At 45.7% G+C, this 21,866-nt stretch overlaps 2 protein-coding genes across 2 annotated transcripts; both read right to left on the bottom strand.

Annotated features, from left to right (window-relative positions):
• Window positions 1-6,989: 6,989 nt before the first annotated feature.
• Window positions 6,990-10,558, bottom strand: LOC100835419 (putative F-box/LRR-repeat protein 23). The gene is made up of 2 exons (XM_010235866.3): window positions 10,102-10,558; window positions 6,990-7,954 (listed from the first exon to the last, which is right to left on the bottom strand). The coding sequence occupies exons 1-2, from the start codon at window positions 10,413-10,415 to the stop codon at window positions 7,306-7,308; spliced, it is 963 nt and encodes a 320-aa protein (XP_010234168.1). The 5' UTR covers window positions 10,416-10,558; the 3' UTR covers window positions 6,990-7,305.
• Window positions 10,559-17,421: 6,863 nt separating this feature from the next.
• LOC100832351 lies at window positions 17,422-21,460 on the bottom strand. The gene is made up of 2 exons (XM_003572865.4): window positions 21,153-21,460; window positions 17,422-17,923 (listed from the first exon to the last, which is right to left on the bottom strand). The coding sequence occupies exons 1-2, from the start codon at window positions 21,331-21,333 to the stop codon at window positions 17,640-17,642; spliced, it is 465 nt and encodes a 154-aa protein (XP_003572913.1). The 5' UTR covers window positions 21,334-21,460; the 3' UTR covers window positions 17,422-17,639.
• Between the last annotated feature and the right edge of the window lie 406 nt (window positions 21,461-21,866).

The raw sequence follows: 21,866 nt of genomic DNA, 5'->3' as shown, positions 1-21,866 counted from the left end.
CATCTTTTCCGCTTTTCAGCGAGTCGATGTCATCTGAAGAATCGATATTGCGATGCCCCTGTCAGAAAAAGGATATCGCGCATTTGCGTTGCCTGAGATGCGGAGCTCAGATCGTTTGATCGTTGGCAAGGGGGACATTTGCGTCGTGTCGTTGTGATTTATCGATTTCCCCGGCTAGCCAGATTACTCATTGTCTTCCGGCTCGACGCTATGAGTAATCTGACTAGACTAAAAATATGCAACACATATTCCACGTGTTAGTCAACTTAAAAGCACATCGGTTACCGAATCAATCCAGCATCGACGCATTATACACATTATTCGGTGAACAAGCTGGCAGTGGCGCAATGGCCCATTCATCGTAAGAATTTAGCTCCACATTATGCTACCCCCACCATTATCTCTTATGTAAAACGTATAAACCATTGAACTTGCACAAAGCTCTAGCATCGTCCCCTTCTTGTTTCTTGGATCAAATTAATCACTGCACCAGTATTTCTATCTTCCCTCCACAGTAGTATTCCTAAGAGCTTGTTTTGACACTAGTGATATTCTAGTGTTTTTAGGGTATGATATCCACTCCGAATTGAAAACATCGGAAAACTTAAATGCTTGTTTGGTAGGGAGTGATTAGAAAAGATATCCTTAGTTTTTCCCCACAAAACATCTTATTTTTGGGGTGGAAGTGGTTTTTGAGAGTATTAGGTGAACACCAATTCTTTTAGACTGAAAAATACAACAGTGCCAAGCAAGACCTAATCGAGGGCATGGTGCAACTCGAGGGGGCGGCATTTTGAAGACCCTGCAGCCATACCTAAACTTACTGAAAATACACACCTTATCTACGACACTAGATTCAGCTATGTAGCGGTGCAGATTTATTTGCGGAAATCCTACGAATATGAAGTCATCTTCACTATTAACCGTCTCAGGATTGTCGATTTACTTCTACCATCATGTCGTTGTTATTTTAACTAGCTGAACTTTCATGCAGCATATATACGAGAGTTGCATATTGCACTTCTTGTTTGGGCGAATCGTGGAGTAATCTGTCATGTTGATCCACAAATCAAGCAGAACCTTAGATGGTCGCTACCGTGGACTTCAACAACGACTCCGTCGCTGCCCAGGACGTAACCAAGTCCCACCGGGGCATGGGCGGACCCAAGTTGAGTGGTGTGGGAGCCTACTCAAATTTTTAGTCTTCTTGTATTATGTTCGTGCTAAACTGAGATTGTCCCCTCTTGAGCCTAAACATTTGCCCTCACTCAACTAATTTTGGTGTATATTTTCAAATGCATACAATTTTGCCCCCTCTCAATTACTATCCTTTTTTTTTGCGAGATCTCAATTACTATCGTGGGTCTGCCCATGCACCGGGGGCTCGTCGAAGCAAGCGAGAAAGGATGCTCGTCCTCCTGCTGCCGATGCCAGGCGTGAGCGTGAAATCGGTCGATTGGCAGACGTGCTCAAGTAACTTGTTGAGATATGTGTCGAATATGTGTACGAGTAGGGTTACAGTTGGACTTGGAATTAGCAGAGGGTTAGGTGTTGGAGTCGAACACATGTAACCCGGGCCTAATATATGAAGGCACCGTGGGGTAGCCCAAAGAGACTATGACAACATAATAGCAATAGGCTCGCAGGGGGAGCCGGCGGCTTGTGCCGGCGCCCAGGGTGGCTGGTGTTGCGGTATTATGGGGGAGGAGCGCCCGTTGTCATGCCTTGGGAATGTAGACTTTCGCCGAACCTCGTTAACAAATATCATGCCTCGGTGTCATCCTTGATCGTGCATCCGTCAGATTTCGTAACAAGTGGTATTAGAGCGAGGTTGAGGGGATGCGGAAGATCTTGTTGGAGGTGCGAGCATCATGTTCGACGGGTGCCGGGAACCTCCGATTCGGCGCAAGGTGAAGCATGGCGTCAATCGGAAATTCGATCGGTGATGTCGGACACTTCAGGAGACGGCCTAGACCGTTTGATGGGGTGCAGTCGTCAAGGATCAACAAAACATGTTGATCGGGCCGACACAGTGGCTGTTGAAACAGGCACTACCACAAAAGATGCTACCAGTGTCGGACGAAATAAGCCATCAGTGGCGTGTGGTTGTGCCGCCACTGGCTTCACGCCACTGATGGAGTATCCATCAGTGGCGTGTCCAGAACCCGCCATCGATGAGCTACCCCATCAATGGCGGGCTTCCATCCAACCGACACTGATAGGTATTTCATGATTTAAAAAAAAATCAGGCCGGAATGCCGGCCGGAATCAGCGGCTCGCCGGCGGGGCTCGAAACGGCGGCACAAAGGCAGAGCAAAAGAATGGGGAAGAGGATGGGAAAGGACGAGCGCGGCATCAGGGGATCTGATCTTGTCGGCGTCGGGGAAGAAGCCCACGCGGAGGTGGAGACCGCGCCCTCCATCACGGCGGCGACGGCCGGAACTGGAGGTGCGCCGCCCTGATCCGCGTGCTCTCGCTCTCGTCCTCTGTCGCTCCGCGTCTGCCTGCAGGAGAGAGAGAAACAAAGGAGCTAGTTACAAAGAAAAACAAAGAGAGAAAAAGAGAGAGAGAACCTACGAGGGGCTGCGGCGACCGGACCCGCGGCGGCCAGATCCGGGGCGGCGGAGCAGAAAGGGCCGTGGTCCAGCAGCAGGTCCGAGGAGGAGAAGTGGCCGGAGTCCCGTCGGTGGAGATGATAGGAGCAGGGAGAAGGGAGATGAGAGGAGGAAGAAAGGTCCAGCACATGGGAGACTCACGGGAGGGGAGGAGATGGGAAGAGAGAGAGACAGAGAGATGAGGCCACGAGGGGGAGGTGGAGAAAAGGGAGAGAAAGGCAATTTGCCAACTCATCGATCCATGTCTTCACCTCTCAGCCAATCAGGAATGAGTACAAGGATTGTGCTTTTTCTTACTGGGGCCTATCAGTGGCGGGTAAAATTACAAAACCGTCACTGATGGTTCACTATTTGTACAGTGCTTAGAAAATGAAAAAACATATTTTTAATACTCCCTCCGTCTAACACAAAATGTTTTAAGTTTGTCCAAATTTGGATGTACCTAGACATGACTTACTGTATTGATGCATTCAAATTTAGTCAAAGTTGAGACATCTTTTGTTGGACGGAAGGAGTACAAGAATTTGTTGATTTCTTTAGCAATATTGATCGGCATGACAAGATGTACATATGTGCATAAAATGAATACATTACAATGAAATATGTTATTGAAATAGCCAAAGTTTGGTCATTTGGCTTTAAAGCCTCACACTCGATAGACTATTTTGTGAAAGACTTTTTTGAAATGTTGAAATGAAGTGTCACAAACTTTTAGTTCAAATTTGAATTAACTTTTTGGAAAATAGATAGAAAATCGTTTAAATGGGAAAAATTCAAAAACTTTGGAAAATAGCAATGAAATATAGTCTGCTTTGTGACAATTGGATAGGTGTCATTTTCAACCATAAAAATTGTACTTTCTTCACAACATAAGGTTGAAAGATTAATTGGGAATATTGTTTGGAATGGCAAGATCTAACTTCTGCAAAAAGAAACACATTTTTCTAATCTTTTATGAATTAGTTATGATTTTTCAATTTTCAGCGGTTCCTCGGAGAGCCATCAGTGGCGGGTTTAGCTGGAACCCGCCACTGATAAGAGGGTCATCAGTGGCGGGTTTTGGAAGGAAAACTGCCACTGATAGCAATGCCACTGATAGGGGTCATTAGTGGTGGGTTTTAGAAGAACCGTCACTGATGGATGGTTTTTTGGGTTTTTCAGATTTCACGAGGAAGTCGTTAATGACGGGTTTTTTTGATACGTCATTGATGGGGTCATCAGTGGCGGGTTTTGAAAATCCGTCACACTGATAGGTCGCGTATGGCTTGTTTTGTACGAGTGAGAGGATTGGATCTGCAAGAGTTCGACTCTCAGAGAGGCTCGGTATCAGGCCAAGCGCAACGCGTGCGACGGAAATCGGTCGCGGCAGCGGCGCGCGCGAGCGAGCAGGCAGCCGGAGCGGGTGCAAGGGCGTGCGTGCGGACAGGAGAGCTGCAGCGCACAGGACGCAGTCGACGGGGCAGTACTAATCGATTTCAGAAAGGAAGCAAAATTCTGCATGCATTAGGCTAGGCCACGTGATGGTACAGAGGCCTATTTGGTTTCTATTCAAGTAGGTGGACGTGGAGTAGCAGCGGGATTGCCAAATCGTACTAGTGTTGGGCTCGGATTCAAAGAAAAGGAAAAGTGCTTGCTTGCTTGCATGCAGCGGCCGGGAGTGGACCAATGTCAGGTTGGTTTGGGCAGGCCGGCTGTTGGCTTGGTGCAGGCGCACGTGAGTTTTCAGAGCAGAGGCAGTCCGAGCGGGACACGAAGAGTACAAGGGCAGGGCAACTCGAGGCTAAGGAAGGCGTTCGGTGAAGCAAAGGCGAGCCACGGAAAACACGGAAAAGCCAGGTGCAGACCAGAGACGGCTGGAGATCAAGAGCATGTTTGGTTACTACCCTGATGCAAATATGTCTGGCCGGGACTCTTCCTAAGAACTGCATGTGAGCTGTTTGCTTGCTGACCTGGCAGCTGCTTGATTCAGGCCATCAAATTCGTGCGCCTGAGCTCTGGCTTCTATAAACGGAGTGTGCCTGAGCTGACTACTTCACTATTCTCTACTAGTTTTTGCTCAGGCAAAAGATGTCAACCAAACAACAATTTTGTTGTGTGCCTGGCCAGGCCAAAAAAGATAAATTCACAGGCTACTTTCAGGCAGCACATTTTGTCAGGCATGGTCTTCAGGTATCCAACCAAACAGACCCTAAGTTCATCTTTGCGGATCGTAATTTTTCAAGCGCGGTGTTCTGCGGGGAAGGAAAAAGGGACCGTATACGGAGGTGAAGAGATCTCAGGAGTTTCTCTGGAGAGTAGACTAGTGTTGGATTGTCAGAAGTTTTGACATGACGTTTGGTGCGTGCAGTGTGGTTTCAAGCGACCAAAAAGGACGCGCATATAAGGCTTGGAGTAGCCTGGAGCGAGTCGTGAGGATGACGCGCATATAAGGCTTGGAGTAGCCTGAAGTGAGTCGTGAGGATCGTGTGTCTACAAGGCGTCGAGCAATACACTTGGTGTTGGGCTGATACGGCGCAAGGTGGAGCTCGGTTGCAGTCGAACAAGTTCGGTTGGGCTAGACTAGATAGTTTGGCGGATTGACAGGGATGTCGGTCGGAACAGAAGAGGACGGTGAAATCGGCGACAACGACATAGGAGCGTGAGGGCTGATGGTGTCAGAATTCTGTGGCGTGGCAACACATGGCGCATGCCTGAGGGGTGCGTGCTTCGAGATGCAGTGCGCGGGCTGGTTCAAGATGATGTGCACATGAGATCTTGAAGTCGGCAGGGTGCAGGATGGACTGGTCATCTACCAAGGAGTCATGTTGAAGGGGAGTTGGGGTCTCACGGAAGATTCCACTCAGGCTGATGGGGAGGCTACGGCGTAAGCTAGCGGAGAGTCGGAGCTTATATCAGCGGGGAAGGCGAGAGGCATGTGGATACAGGCTGGAGCTCAGGGTCTGGAAGGAGGCATGGAACTCAGCATCGGTCGGGTATGACTGATGGATCTGCAGTGGGATCCGAGATGGTGTGGGTTAGCTACCCGGTAGATCTTGGCCAAGATTGCGCATGCTCGACGCGGTAATAGCGGCGAGGTGTGCGCTAAGCACGGGACACGGCAACAGACCAGGGCATATGCGGTCAGACAATGGTTTAACATGTGTGCAGGGGTGCTGAAGCAATGTTGGCGAGTACCAGGTTCAAGTTGGTGACTGAGTCTATCGGGATGGTGATGGACAAGAGTCGGCCATGGGGAATCTGAGAAAGTGTATTTTCAAAAAGTCTGGATTGTCAAAGGCTTAGAGAGCACATGGCCGTATATTCTGTAATGTTCGATGAACATGGCAAAGTGCAGGCGATGGGATGCAGAAGGAGGCGGAGTGCTATAGCTGTGGGACTTGTAGAAGACTATCCGAAAAGGATGAGAAAACTGTGAATTTGACTCGAGGTGACTCAAGGGCGACGGCAACATTCCTTCAAGTTTGATGCGGGCAGTCAACGATGGCGAGGATAATGAGTTCAGGTAACTCTTATGTGGCACCTAACATGCGAGTTGTTCAATTTTCACATAGATCAAGGAAGAGAAAACCAAGATGACGATACATCGGTGTTGTCGACTATGTTGACTTTATGATCGGTGTGTGATGGCGTTGAGAGGATACTTCGGAAAGTTAGGAGCACAAGGCGGGAGTGTGGAGGAACTTATTTTTCGCGAGAGCATTGACTGTTAATGAAAAGGAAGGGACTACTGTTGCAGGTGGAGTCATGTGATGTCAAAGAAGTAGCAGCGGAACTCATGATTGATGTTTCAAGTCCAAGGTACATGGAGGTTCGTGCATGACGGCTTCAAGGTGGCGAAGGACATATTCGCCAATGTGGAGTTTGTTGAGATATGTGTAAAATATGTGTATGAGTAGGTTACAGTTGGACTTGAAATTAGCGGAAGGTTAGGTGTTGGAATCGAACACGTATAACCCGGGCCTAATATACAAAGGCACCATGGGGTATCCCAAAGAGATTATGACAACATAATAGCAATAGGCTCACAGGAGGAGCTGGCGCCCAGGTTGGCCGGTGTTGCGGTATTATAGGAGGAGGAGCGCCCGTAGTCATGCCTTGAAGATGTAGCCTTTAGCCGAACCTCGTCAACAAATATCGTGCCTCGGTGTCAACAAATATCGTGCCTCGGTGTCATCCTTGATCAGGCATCCGCCAGATTTAGTAACATAACTAGTTTATCATGGAGCCATCAGGTAATCGTGTCTCAGTTGTTAACTGTTCGGTGATAGTCGTAGGTTTTTTTATAACACTGGAACTATCCCGTCCAAAAAAAATTTCTCAACAATTGAACATATTGAGTAGACCTAAGGCCTAAGGGGTGCAAGCACTAAGAAGTTCACATAAACACTGGTAGACATACTTTATTTACAAACAATTTTATTCCATGACAAGTCACAAATGTGCAGCACAATACAGGTCAGAAAATGGCCATAATCGAACAATGTAGTCTCCCAGAAAGAGAGTAGATCAGTTTCTGGTATAAACGGGTGGAAAGAAGGAAGAGACAAACATAAGGTGAACTCCCGTAAGTTCTCAACATTGACTACATAAGCGAACCTAACATCCAGAATTTCAACACAGGAAAATACCACATCATTTCAGCCAACGGTTCTTTGCGCGTCAGTGAAATCCAGTCCCGGTCACAGTTCCTTCACATATCAAATACATCATCATACATGGCAGATTCTGAGCCTGCGTCATCAACATCGTCCATATCATCATCAAATTCAGCATCGTCATCATCTGTGACCACATCCAGCAGATCGTCGTACATGTCGACCTCAAAATCAGAACCAGAGTAAGCCCCACTGCTGGCAATGTAAGCTCGGTACTTGAAGTCAGAGATGGGGTCATGAGGAAGCTTCAGATTTCCAATTCTAGCACACTTGTATTTCATAGCATCATCCATTTGGATGTTGTAGCACTGGCGTATATCAAGGGATTGAATGTGGGGGCAATGGTCAAGGATTGCCATCAGTCCATCATTTGTTAAGTTATTGCCAATCAGCTGAAGGTATTGGAGCTCAGGCATATTGTTAGCAATCCCTAATGCTTCTGTGTCATCATCCATGCCCTCATAGGCTGCAAACTCCCTTTGAAGAATAGTCCAGCGCTCGTTCAACCTAAAGCTTTTCAGTTGTGGGCAAGCTTTGCCAACTGACTCACACACGTTGCCAAACAATGAGCAGAATGTAATTTCTAGCTCCTCGAGCTGAGGACAGCCCTTAATTGCCTCTGCCAGCCCTTCATTAGATACTGTATCGCACAAACTGAGTTGAAGGCTCTTCAATTTGAATGCTCTGCATGCAAACATGGTAAGTTATTAATGCCTCCAAACGTTTAGACTATTCCAAAAATGCTTTCTAAGTTCATAACAAGGAGTATCACTTGAAAAACAAGAATGATTGAAACAACCATGTCAAAGTAATAAAACTTATGCTGTTATATTCATCGGCTAAAAAATAAATCTGTAACTCCAGTTACATGCACACTAACTTCAACATGCAGTTCTAAAAATAAATACCACATGACTTGACACTATGTCTGAACTATAAGAATCACATCTGGAAAAATCATAAGGACGAAGACAAAGAACCAAACTTCTAGTAGAAATACACACCATCTCAGCATAGTTATCAATTCAATGTTGCTGGAGCTAGTAACAAGTAGAAATCAAAATTGGTACTTCCAGCACATTAAAACATAAATCAATAAGAGTAGGTTCAGTTTACTTGACTTGAGCAAACAGTTTGCATTCACCAAGAGATCAACAAACAACGACAAAAAAGTATCAATCCTTACTAGCACTACATTTACCAAAATTGGTGAGCACAAGACTATGAAGCTATGCCAGCGTACAAGTTTTACTTCACAGAGGGAAAATTAACACCTGTAACAACACCACAACAATCAGATACTGAACAGATACGTACTTACGTATTTATCTTTTAACTGCATAGTTGTTAAAAACATTACTACTCGCTAATGCAGATTAATACCGGAGGGCATGATGTGCGCATTAAGTCAGACCCTTCACTTGACACCAGGTTCTTGTTACAGTAATATTTAAAATTATGTAACATATAGATATCTTTCCTAAATATGAAACACGCCCTAATGTTCATCCTTAAGTACATCAGTTAGTTCAGAAAGATTCTGATGGATTCTGAAGAAACTGGATAACAACGTGAAAGCTCTGGACGTTGCAACTTTCTGGATAACCCAAATACAGGAGAGAAATGTGGAACAAGAGCAAGGTACTGGAAGATGCATGAACCCGAAATAATTATCAGAAGATCAACAGAAAAGTTTGCATGCACAAGACAAGAATATGAACCTCAGAGCCGACAAGCTACGAAAGTCAGGATTGGCTGAAAAATTCCATAATTCCATCATGCCTCAATCAAAGATCTGTATGTGTAGATTGTGTGGTCAAGCTGCCTACCTTTAGGGGAAGACCACCGACAGGAAAGAGCAAATAGAAGTCACTCAGTTACACTACAGCAGCAAAGAGCCAATCTACACATTTATTGTGACTTTGTATCATCTACTAAAGAAATTTCAATTACGGCGTGTTCACCATGCGAGCCCAAGTGATTATTTTTGTTTCCTATGGTTACAAATACTGGGGTCTAAGTGATTATTTTTGTTTCCTGAACTTCACATTTACAGTCAATAAAGAACCAAGACAAGAAAATAAATCATTACAACAAGAGTTGAGTTAGAGGATATTCATTTTCTTGATTAACAAAATAAAAAAGATGTTTTAATAGAGCCGATTGAAGAAAAAATAGGGACTCGGTAAAATTCCTGGACCATGATAGTTTGCTGGAAACAAGCCAATTTTTTTTTCCTCAGATGACCTTTTCCCCTGTGAAGTAAAGAATCCATGCTGATGCTCACCAGTCCCTTGGATTTAAATGACACACTGACACCCCCATTAAACTAGTCCTAGAAATCCTGATCTTCACTGAGATTACTGGGAACAGGCCAGTCCCCTCCGTGATAACAAACCTTCAATATGCTACTCTGTATACATACTCCATGTTGCTTCACTGTTTATCCAGTCCAAAGCTATGAGCTAGAGAGAATATAGCAGGGTACATCGAGTCACGCAAAGGTGCAACACTAGAGACTCAAGCAGTGTGTTCAGCATTTTACTTCGAGGTTACTCCATCCAATAAAATTAGTTTACTAAGAAGTTTTTTGGATAGTACATATATTATATTAATCCTGGACTAATTCACCCATCTCCAGATGCAAGCATCTCTTATTAACATAATTCTAGGTCCATGATAAAGCAATGGTTCGCATTGTTCGGTTCACTACAATTCCCTCTGGTTTGGGATGGATTTGGGGGGAAATGAACCACAATCCCTGCCATTCCCTCTGGATTGGTGGGGATTGGGTTCAAACGAGCAAGGCCTCAAAGGGAGAAGGGGGCTACCTGTCGGAGAGGTAGCGGAGGAGGCCATCAGTGACGAAGGAGTCGGCCCAGAAGGCCTCCACGGTGCCAGCGGCGCGGTCGATGGCGGCGCGGGCCATGGCCTCAGCCTCCTCGGTCTCCAGGAGGTCTCCATGGTGGCTCATGTCCACACGGCGCCATAGCGTGGAATCGGTCGCTGTAAGCCGGCGCCACGCGCGGCACACCAGCCCAGCTCCCGTCAGGAGGTCAGCCACGTCCAGCTTGGCAAGCACTGCGGAGAGCGCGTCCGACGGCATCTCCGACCAGTCGCGGCTCTCTTCTTCGGCCTCCTCCATGGGCGGCGGCAGCGGCGGCGGCGATGAGATAGAGTTAGGGTTTGCCCTAAGAGGAAGAAGAGGCGGTTGTTTAAGGTGGAATGCGCCGAAGGGACTTCACCCTGCCATATTTCGCGACATACACTATTTACTCAGGTTTATGTGGTGTCCAGCTGTATCCTTAGGATGTGTTTGGTTCAGAAGGTCCGGGCCACCCCGCTCGGTGCCTAATGGCCCAAAACGTTTTTTGCCCGTGTTTGGTTTAGGGGCCAGACGACCCACGATCGAAAAAGAGGCCCAAAACGTGGTTCGTGTGAGTCGATGTTTTTGGCCGGACCACACTGCTCACGCGAGTCGCTCGTCTCTCTCGTTCGTCTCTGTCGCTCTCCCTCTCTCGCCTGAGCCGCCCTCGTCGGGACCAGCAGCGCGCCGCCGCGGAGCACTTCTCCGGCCGCCTCCGCCCCTCGCCTGAGTAGCTTCCTCCGAGCCGCTTCCGCCCCGGCCGAGACCACCATGAAGGAGGAGGCCCATGGCGGCGGCCTCCAGCCCGACGGCGAGCGGCGCCGCGAGGGCCTCAAGCAGCCTCGTCCGATCCCGAAGGCGGCGGCGCGACGACCCTCTACCGCGACCCCACGACGGCGCGACGGCCAGCGAGGCAGTGGCGCCGGAGACGCAGAAGAGAGGCAGCAGCTGCTGCTGCGATGGCGGTCCTGCGAGGCGTTGGCGCGGCGCCGGAGACAGAGAAGACTGTGACCCCGACGGCGAGCGGCCGCGCGACGGCCAGCGAGGGGATGGCGCCGGCGCCGGAGACGGAGAAGACTGCGATCGGGCGACGGCCTCTAGCGCGAACCCAACGGCGAGCGGGGGCGGGCCTATGAGATACGAGAGAGAGAGAGAGGGGGGGGGGGGGGGAGGGGGGGAGGCCACCACCGAGAGACTCGAGAGAGAGATGGGAGCTTGGTGGCGGAACGGGAGGGAGAATCGGCTGGAGGAGGAAGACGAGCACGTTGAGATAAGAAGAAGAAAAATAATTGTTCAGTCTGCGCAGGCCATCCAAACACGAAAGTTGTTTGGTTCCGCCCACGTCAACCAAACAAAAATTTTGGTTCGTCCCACCCATAAAATCTGGTTGGAACCGACCCATCCCCTCACCTCATCAACCAAACACACTCTTATCGTACCAATTTGGCAATTGCAGATTTCGTCCCCCTTTGATTCAATGATTTTCGTAGGAACTACGGAGGATTTGAATCCTTAGGATTGTTTCCTATATGAGTTGTTTGATTTGTAGCATTGCATCCTATGAGAAATTTTCCTAACGATTTCCTACATTTAAGAAAATTTTCATCCACTTCAATCTTTTTTTCAAATTCCTTTGTTTTACCTGTGTTCAATCAAACAAAATTGGTCTAACCACAATCTCATAGAATTTTAATGGGCAGGACATTGCAATGGAGTCACATTACATACTGTACCAATCTACTAGCAACCAACTATGATCGTAGACTACAATCAGCGACATATACATACTCATCAAGTATTATGCATCAATACAAGGGTATAATATACACACAAAAATTTATACCCAGTCCAATCCATAATAAGTGTCCCACACTTAGTACAAGTTTGTACTAGCTTTGTGCTAAATCTGAGTCACTTATTATGGATCGAACGGACTAAAAGACATGAGTAGATGGTTTCACTTATTGACTGATTGTATATCAATATGAGAATCAATGTGAGTACATAAATACACATAATATTACCCATAGTACCTTATGCATATATCCTATATCAACTAATTGTGTTACTTGGCACACCTGACCCACACAAGCCAATGCAACCGCGAGGGTCAGATCGGATAATATCCATCTTGTTAATTTTGTGATATTCTACGTGAAAGCCCTACAATTAGGAAAGGAAAGGAGGACCATGCACAATTTCACTGGAAGTTGAGAACTAATTTATTATGGTGGCAAACAAGATAGCTCATGAGGTGCTAATTTTAGTTTTTGACAGGAACTTCGCTAAATATGTCATGAACAAGATGATGTATCATTGAATCATTCTTCTTAAATATTGGTAATGAGCATTCATCCTTAAAGCTTGTTTCAAGTGCTACAAGTTATTAGTATTGTTCTTTTGTTAGGCAATGGTGATCTATATGTAGGTCATTTGGAAGATACCCGCCTTTCCTGTTTGCAATAGGGTGGGACATGCACACTATTGCTAACCGGGTGGACTGTCTTTATATACAACAACATAGAATCTAAATATGTTAAATTTAATTATTTTTTCTTAAATTTTCCCAAAATAATTTTCAACAATTTCGTTACTTTCGAGGGGTAACGATTTTTTTTTTTGAAATTTTAAATCATGGGGTAGGCTAAGTTAATTCAAGAGTACATCCATGTTTGAGTTGTGGACAAGATAAGAGCACATCATATTGGACTTCTAGTTTTAGAAAATATATGATGCCCTTACATCAATTTTTTTCCTACATCAAACATTGACTAACTAATCATTACAGACCTAACATTATTGTAAGTACTCCCTCCGTTCCTAAATTCTTGTCGTGGTTTTAGTACAAATTTGAACTAAAATCACGACAAGAATTTAGGAACGGAGGTAGTAGATCATAATCCAATGGGCTAACTCATCGAAACTTCTTATTTTAGAAAGCAAGGATCCATAGATCTAAAATCATAGTTAGTTTCTCAGTATCAAATTTGGTTAACATGTATAAACAAGTTAATCAAATACTCCACATAAGGGTAATAGTTAATGATCTGCCTAACTAATGTAATAATATATGAAGAGGAGTAATTAATTCCTAGAGTCAATTTGGCTAAACAATGGAGTACATCTTTGGTGCGCAATAATGTTCATACTAAGTTTGAAGAGGTCATTAATGCCTGAAAGAATAGAAGACGTCCTATAAACACTTCTGAAAGGAAGGTAGTTTGAGCGGCGCTTTTGACCAAAGGAACAATAGTGGAGGGAAAAACCTGCATCCAACCGTTCCTCATGGCACCCCTTGTCAACATGAAGTTACTATGCATGGCAACATTGATAGTCATGTCTGTAACATTTTTATCTTGTGATGCATCAATTAACATATCAGGTATGTGTAATTTTTTTTCTCTTGAAAGGTCGTCTTATTTTCCAAATGGTTTATGTACACATTTGGATGTTGAACTGAATCGAAGTGAATCAGGGTAATTCATAATTAGAATGATTGGAATGTGATCATTTTGTTCTATTGTTTGTGCACAGATGGAGCTGACAAAACCAATGGAACCGATCAATCCCCGCGTACAAAAGCATCCGCATGGCAATGTTCCCCTGTGATAAGTTGCTCACGTAGCAACTGTGGTCCAAGTTGCATCTGCAAACTAGAAGTAATCTTGTGGACCTGTTGTTTCCCACCAAAATGATGGAGATGACATATTGTTATGGTGGACGAATAATCCTCTATGTAATTTGATTCTTCAAATGGATGCAACATCAATAAATCAGAGTTCAAAATTAACTCCAATTTAAATTGAGTATTCGTGTTTTCCTTAAACTTTTCATCACATATTATTTTATTTGACATATTGCACCAGGTTTTGTTCTTATGATTCCGCTTTGCATCATAGTATTCGTGGGCACGGAAAATCTCTTATTACTTCTGCCCTTACACGGCTGAACACAAATCAAACGTATTTTATTCCGACTTACAAATATGCGGCATGTGGACCTTCTCAATGTTCTGGTGATGTCTAATGTGTTTAATTGTTTGTTCTATCGATTTCCTATGTGTTTGAACTATCTTCAGATTTTATGCTCCAATAAAGTCATGAACTAAAGTCCCACGTTTGGGAGCAAATCTATACTTGGCTTCAGGTTTTCAAATGACCAAATATGAAATAAAAAACGATTATGTTGTGCCTCACCCTGCTCGCCTGGTCCTGAACCATTGAAGTAAAGAGATCCCTCGGGGTTGCATCCATTGTGGCCGGGGAGAAGAAACAAGGGATGCGGGGAACCACGAGATGGGGAACCATATACCGATTTGCTTACATGGAAGTAAAGAGATCCCTTGGGATTACATCAACTTGGGAATTAAATCACCAAGTTTTGTTCGTTTTTCCTATGATTTGCATCATTTGCCTCAAGCAAATTTTTCTTTTCCCTTTTTTGAGGAAACACAGTACAAATACAAACGCTCACAAACACCCCTATGAATACAGGCACACACACCCTACCCCTATGAGTACCAACTGAGCCGGCAAATTATCGGTACGTCACTCCCACCGAAAAAACAACGCCGGTAAAACCCTAAAATCAGAAAATGTGAGCACCCACATCAAGCCTAGAACTTAAATCTGGTTCCACCACAAGAAACCAACTGTCGGATCCGGGAACACGGGAGTATCCCGAACCCTGGGAGCACGGGCCGCAGCCCCACCCAATCAGAGTATTGCTTCACGGGGAGGGGGTATCCCGGGAACCGCCATCCAGGGAATGCCTTCGCGGAAACCTTCTGACCGCTCTCTTCTCTCGGACCCTGGGGCTTAGGGGTCCGCGGAGGCTAATGAGAGACAGTAGAGAAAACCAAAATAAAATAAATGTAGAAGTCAGATCTCTCAAGGCTTCTACACACTTATACTATATTCTAAATAACTTGTCTTTTAGTCATAACTGTTGTGGTAATTTCTAAAGTGTTCTACTATAAGTTGTAACTAGGATATTTTTCTAGCTTTGAGTAGTGTTCCCTAGAAGCTTCTAGTTCTAAGTAGAGCTAAGTAGTGCAGGCTCATGAGGCTTATAAATAGAGATCCACACCTCTATCTTGGGGCAGACTATGTACCACTACCTATCAATAAAGAGCACTTCATGTTCTTTGTCTCAAATCTTGGATTAGATCTTGTGTGTTAGGAGTTTGCATTAAACTCTTGGCAGATCCCCGCCCCTACAGCGATATCTAGCGCAGCACGTTGAAGTGGTTCCTTCAACATTTGTGCTGTTTATATTATAGCAGCAAGATGGAGTTGCTCCTCCACAACCTTGTGCTGCATCAGGGGCGTCTGGCCCAATGCCAGGGAAGAGAATGTGTCACTGCTTACCTCAACAGGACCCGGGTGCCTACTTTGGCGCCCACAAGCCCGGGCCGGTATGTGCCTGCCCGCCGAGAGATGCCCTCGGGACTGCGCGACTGCGTGCATGACCATCGCCACAAAGGGCTGCAGGCTGGGTGTAGCATGCCTGCCTTTATCTTTTGACCGGCCAGCGTCCTTCCTGCGCCAAGATTATCACCAGTTCGGCCCCTGATAGGGCCTAAAGCTTCTCTGTGCCCCAAGCCGGGTACAATACACTTTGGAAAGAGCCGCAGTGCAGGTGTACAGCTTCTTATTCGTCTTGTAGCGAGAATGTTCTTCCTGTAGCAGCACGCACGGCGTGTGACCTTGTCCGCCACTTTGGTGTCCCCTTGAACTATAAATTAGGCCCATGGCTTCCTCACCAAGAAGGTTGGCATCAGGGATACTCCAGGCACAGGAAGCTCGTGGTAGGAGCAGGGTTAGGGGTTCCGGCCTCCGGAGAAGAGTAGCATCTCTCCTCCCTCCTCCTCGGGCCATCGTAGAATATGCTTGAGCTCGCCGCTCCGGCCACTCCTTGTAACCTTCTTGATCCAACCACCCCCAATCAATACAAACTCAAAGCAGGACGTAGGGTATTACACCTTCGGGTGGCCCGAACCGGGGTAAAACGAACGGAGTCGAGGTCCTCACTGGTGAAGTTCAGAGCGCTCTCGCGCCACACTACCTTAACTAAAAGGGGTGCTCGCACTCCCGGTGTCCGTGCTCTCACACACGACACTAACCACTTGAGATTTTTTTGTTTAGTCTTTCCTATGATTCACGCCATTTGCCTCGAGCAAATTTTGCTTTGTCCATGTGTGTATGTGAATAGCTAGAAGGAATACTTACCAAGGATCTAGCTAAAGCAATTTCTTGACTATTCTCTTTGATAGTGTGTGAGTTTGTCAAATCGATGGAATTGCTTTTTTACCACCTCTAGGAGATGATGTGATGGAACAACAGATTCTAGAGGGAGAAGGAAAGTCGGTGCTGCGGGACGAGTAGTTTCTTCGTGTAAGCAAAACCACAAAAGAACACATCCCGCGATAAAGCCGAGGCTGTACCCCCATCCTATCTACCCTTACCTTTCTGGCCACACATTTGGTCTTTTCTCTCTCTCTCATAATTAATCTATCGTGCTTTAAACTAAAGGTGAGGATTAACAGTGGATAACCTGACAACTTTTGCTATTTCTCTCTCTCCCTCCCTCTCTCTCTCTCGATCCGAGAGAGAGAGAGAGAGAGAGATGACCTGGAGTTCGTCCGCACCATGGATTTCGTCGGCGACGCAAAGCAGCCGTACATTCGAAAGGCGGCGCGGTCAGAAGATGTAGACAGGACGGGGACGGAGAGGTAGGTGTACCGTGTACGACGATCGACGGCAGCGTGGACGACAGGCGACGGTCGGGTGGATGACGGCCGACGGCGAACTTCTTACCATGGATCCGTCCCAGCTTGGGGTGGGGCTGCGCCGGATCTGGGAGACGGCAGGTGAGGAGGGGAGGGGGAAGGGGGCGACGGCGAGGCAGCAGCGCCGGATCTGGGAGGCGGCTAGGTCAGGAAGGCCGGCACCCACGACGTGGCATAGGCTGATAGGCGAGAGGGCGCTGAGGGAGTACAACGCGCGGCGGTGGCAACAGTACGTAATTTTCTCGCGCTTGTACAGTACCTGGCGGTGGCAACAGAACGTAATTTCCGCAAATGAACAGTTCCGAGCGACGTGGCCCTCGCGCGCGCGTGCGCTCTTTCTCTGCCGGTTACTTGTTTCAATATGTAACTTTGTGGTGGTTTTTAATATATTCTCAGTAGGAGACTCTCCTGCTTTTCTTCGGGTAAAAAAAATTAACTTATTACCGGAGTAAAGAAATATCTAATACAGGGGAAGGTCTGGTGTGACGGTATCAATACTCTTCGGCATTCAGCTTATGTTTATTTTTATTTATAGCTCAAAAACACAAATTGATTCAGTCATGAAGCATACAGCACCATATCCCTTCTAATGGCTACGATCAGTAATAGCTCTAGACGAGCATCATTTAAAGCATATAGGTTGGCCAACATATTACCTGTACACATCTTACGCCCATCATAGTATTCTTTTTTTCCCCTCCCAAGCGCCCCGTTTAGCTACAGTACAGAGGAACATTGACAGGCTTGTATAGGAATGTCTTGACGTTGTGCGAGTTCCCTGACAGTTTGTTGTACGTGAACTTGACCCCAGAGTGTGCATCGCCTCTCCTGGTGCAATGGTGGTGGAAGCTGCTGATGGGCCTTGCCAGGCATGACTCCCACCGGTCGCTCTCCGGCATCGTCTCTGCAACGCTGTAGATGCCCTTGGAGTTTGTGAATGCCTGGTAGTTGATGACCTCACCAGATTTCGTGATGCAGAGAACAGCAACCTCAGCACCTATAGACACAAAGAAATACTTGAGCAACAAGACTATTTCGCAGAAACTTCGATTGCACGCTAACACAATGACCAATCCAAACAAAGATAGCTAAATGAAATAAGGTAAAGGTTCAACATATCAAGAACAAATTGGTTTGGGTCTTTGGTAGCACACAAAGATCGGCACTTTAGATTTATATGAACAATTTTGGTCCACTTCAATAGCATCTAAACTTTCTTAAATTTTCATACACTTGCCAAAACCTGTGTGAATAGATGGTTTACCCCTCAGCTATCTGGTCAAGCATGATCGACAAAATGGGATGCCAAAACCAATAATTGCAAACTGTACTAGTACCAGCGCTAATAAACCTGTTCGCATTTTCAACTCAATTTGTTGATGAGTACTTGAATTACTGATTGGTTGATCCAACAGCCACTCTCTATCTTTCTCCAACTCAATTTGTTGATCTCATAGTTAAATTGCTTAAATGGTTAATTCAGAAGCCAATCCCCTATCCTTCTCCAGTTTTATTCTTAATATGGTGATTGAATTGCCAAATTTGTGCCTGTAGTGATGCCACAGAACAATCTGCAGCAGTGAAAAGAGGAGCATATCAGTACAGTTTGACGACTAAGGCACAAATAAAAGAAGAATATGATGTTTAAAGTAAGAGGACTCACTGAATCGAGCTAATACGCAGTGCTAATTTGTGTGCATTAGCGGAGAAAGTTGTGACCAGTGGCGGACGCACCGGTACGGCAAGGTCCGGCGGCTGCCACACCTAAAATCTGTCCAGAAGCCAACATATATAGCATATAGTCCATATAATTTATGCCAATACTTTGCTTTTGGATTTTTACTACTACTTGTTGAACACAAATAATTATGTATAGTATTCTGGAGTACTAAGTTTGCATTGTACATGGTTTTCTCCTTGTGTAAAGTCCGCCACACCTAATTTTTCTTCCTGCCTCTACTACTGGTTGTGACGTTGAAGCCAGTGAGGGCATCATTGGAAGCATAGGCTGGTAGAGCGGCACCAGAGGGGAGCACCAGAGCAGGTGGGACCTTGGGGCAGGGGGTTAATCAACCGAGGTGGCGGTGCCTGAACCGGCAAAGTTGGCAAAGAAGACAATGACCAGTAGTGGCAAGGACGACGACTATGAATAATAGATCACAGCGAGCACAAAATGCCCACCTCGATGGCTCCATCAATCAGAATGAGGAGATGATAGTTCGGAGGAGTGAAGCGAATTCAGATGCTAATGACAGAGTGAGATGAGAACATTTTAATTCAGCAGAATCTACAAGTTAACGCATCCCAATATGTGCATACTGAAACTTCTTTCTGGCTCATTTACTTTCTTTTCATTAGTGTTCATGCATATTCTGATTCATCAACCGACAGGACCAGAACCTAGATCTTTTCAGATTTCTAACAATTTTATGGATTTTCTATTTGATGAGCAAAGACTGAAGTTTGTCTTTAGTATGTTGCGAAATAATTGCACAGATAGTCCATCTAGATGGATTGTTCACACTTGAAGCTACATCAATCAACTCTGTGCACATTGAACTGGACGCTATGCATGGCACATATAACAAAAACATTAAACAGCTTATATGAAAGATGGTCCTGCATGTCTTAAAAGGTTCTAGACAATGATCTTCTTGGGGAATTGAAAATAAAAAGAAATTTAAGTTTGTATGATCACGTGATGTTGGTGTAGACGTGAAGCTCCCTATCATAACTTCAACATATTATCATCATAAATCGCAAATGTGACTAAATGTGTGGCAATGGAAGGACTAGCGTTAGCATGCAATTGACAGACTTGCCACTGGATGCACGCAGATTATCTAAACATTCCAAAGGCATCTAAAATATTTTACAGGCATCTCCATTCCCCTCCCATCATAATTCATAAGTAATAAGTGTTTCCTCGGTTTCACTGGAACCGTGCTGACCTCAGGTGTCTCTGTTTCATTTTTAAATGTCCGTTGATCAATAGTGCACAGTTAATGCAATGTCTGCACTATCTACACCTACTGTAATTATAATGCTTTAGAAGATGATAAGTGGCTGCAGCATGTCACTTAGTAGTGATATGCATGCTCATTTCTCATCAACTGTTCCTTAGATTTAGGTTTCCTTGGTCTGTGCTCATGATGGCTGCACACTGACATACCAAAAAAGAGGGAGTAGTTGATACGTAGGGGAAACTTAGGCTACAACAATATACTCCAGCTTCGAAATATATAAGCACGACAAGCTTGGGGAGAAATTAATCTGTCAAAGTGCTATTGCAGGCACCAGGCATTACATTTTTATATTCAGCACTTCCTAATAGCTTGTTCAGGAACCGAGAACTCTAATTTTGGTTACAGAAGGTAGAAATGCCAAAACAGTGCACGCTGAAATCTTTGACCTAGACCAGAAAGGAAGACTCATGAAACGTCCCATTAACCTGTTTAAAGAGGATTCCAAAGTAACTTCCCAAAGTAGAGAGTTAATTTCAACATTTAATTTGAGTTCAACTGGGTCTCTGCAAATGATTTGATAGGTATAGTATCAATTCGGGATTTGATTTATTCAGATCACAATGGGAAGCACTTCAGTTCCAGTGCACATACATACATACGTTCCTATAACATGTATAGACCAGGATAGGGGGTAATTCCTTTTCTTTCTTCTAGAAATAGATGCACTTCAGTTTGAGCGACAGATGGTGGCTAATGTGTTGGACTCACCAAATAAAATCTTCGCTAAGCTCTATGGTAAACATGTACGCATGCTCCTCACTGGCCAAGACAAGAGCCTGGATTGTCAAAAAATAGAATTCGCTTCAATTTACCTACGTCCGATTTCCAGATCACCAGCGACGGATTATCACCTCCCTGTTTGATCCTCGCTTTCCACACGCCCAACATAGTCTAAAAATCCCACCAAAAACTCGCACAGAATTCCTCGCAAAAAAAAAAACTCGAACATAAAATTTGTAAGGAATGATACCGAAAGAACCCCCTACAAACAAATTTCTCCAGTACAATCACAATTTAGCACTCTGCTCAACGTGTCAACTCCTGCACCAGGTAAACCAACACCTGATTTTGAGTTCAAAACAGCTGAACCAAGATCCGCGGGAGCGATCGCACGAAATCTAGCTCGGCGACCACAACAGCGTAGAGGGCGGATGGCCACTAGATGAAATTCGAAGAAGGAGAGAGGTTCGCGAAGCTGACCTTCGAGGACGTGGTCCTCGGGGCCGATGGCGGAATCGGCGCAGACGTCGCAGACCACGCGGCCGCGGATCTCCCCCGTCCACGCCTCGGCCGCCGGGGCCGCCGCCAGCAGGAAGGCGAGGAGGCCGAGGTGGAGGAGCAGCAGCCACCGGTGAGGGAGAGGACACGCCGCCGTCGCCATGGGTTTGGTGATTCGGTCGGTCGAGCTTCTCTCTCCACTTGGTGGGGGGGATTCGGTAGTACTGTGACGGCACGGCGCGGACTGCCGTGCTGCGCCTACCGGTCGGTGGCTTCTTTGTGAATTCACAGTGGACTAGACGAATAAACGCGCCTTGCCGCGTCGTGAGCAGTGGGGCAGGGTCTCGGTGCTCTGAACCTGCATAAGACCAAAGGTGAGAAAAAACTTTGAAAAACACACAAAACCGTGTGGAATTTATGACTGGGTCAAAGGTTTTGAGTCACACATGAGCAGTCAGTGACCTAGAAAAGGAATGGTTAAAGAATAAACTGCAGGAATGGAAACGAAATAGATCCAAAAGTAACAGTTATGCCATAAAAATCTCTAGGTAAAAAAGAACAGTGATCAACAACCAGCTGAAAAACCAAGATGAAATGGCGCGCCTTGCCGCAAAGTTAAGTCCATTGCTTCCCAATTTTCAGTTATAGTTGTGTTACAATGTTTTTCTTTTGGTTAACAAAGGTGTTTATAATTTC

Source organism: Brachypodium distachyon, chromosome 3, assembly GCF_000005505.3.
Source record: "Brachypodium distachyon strain Bd21 chromosome 3, Brachypodium_distachyon_v3.0, whole genome shotgun sequence".
Taxonomy (NCBI): domain Eukaryota; kingdom Viridiplantae; phylum Streptophyta; class Magnoliopsida; order Poales; family Poaceae; genus Brachypodium; species Brachypodium distachyon.
Note: the sequence above shows the minus strand (reverse complement) of the source record. Positions and strands in the feature narration are given on the sequence as shown.

Excerpts from the sequence above, each read along its gene's own strand:
- LOC100835419 (XM_010235866.3), bottom strand. The coding sequence starts at position 10,415 with ATGGAGGAGGCCGAAGAAGAGAGCCGCGACTGGTCGGAGATGCCGTCG. Across the intron at positions 7,955-10,101 it reads CTCCGCTACCTCTCCGACAG|AGCATTCAAATTGAAGAGCC; the intron begins GTAGCCCCCTTC and ends GTTTGCATGCAG.
- LOC100832351 (XM_003572865.4), bottom strand. The coding sequence starts at position 21,333 with ATGGCGACGGCGGCGTGTCCTCTCCCTCACCGGTGGCTGCTGCTCCTC. Across the intron at positions 17,924-21,152 it reads CGAGGACCACGTCCTCGAAG|GTGCTGAGGTTGCTGTTCTC; the intron begins GTCAGCTTCGCG and ends TTGTGTCTATAG.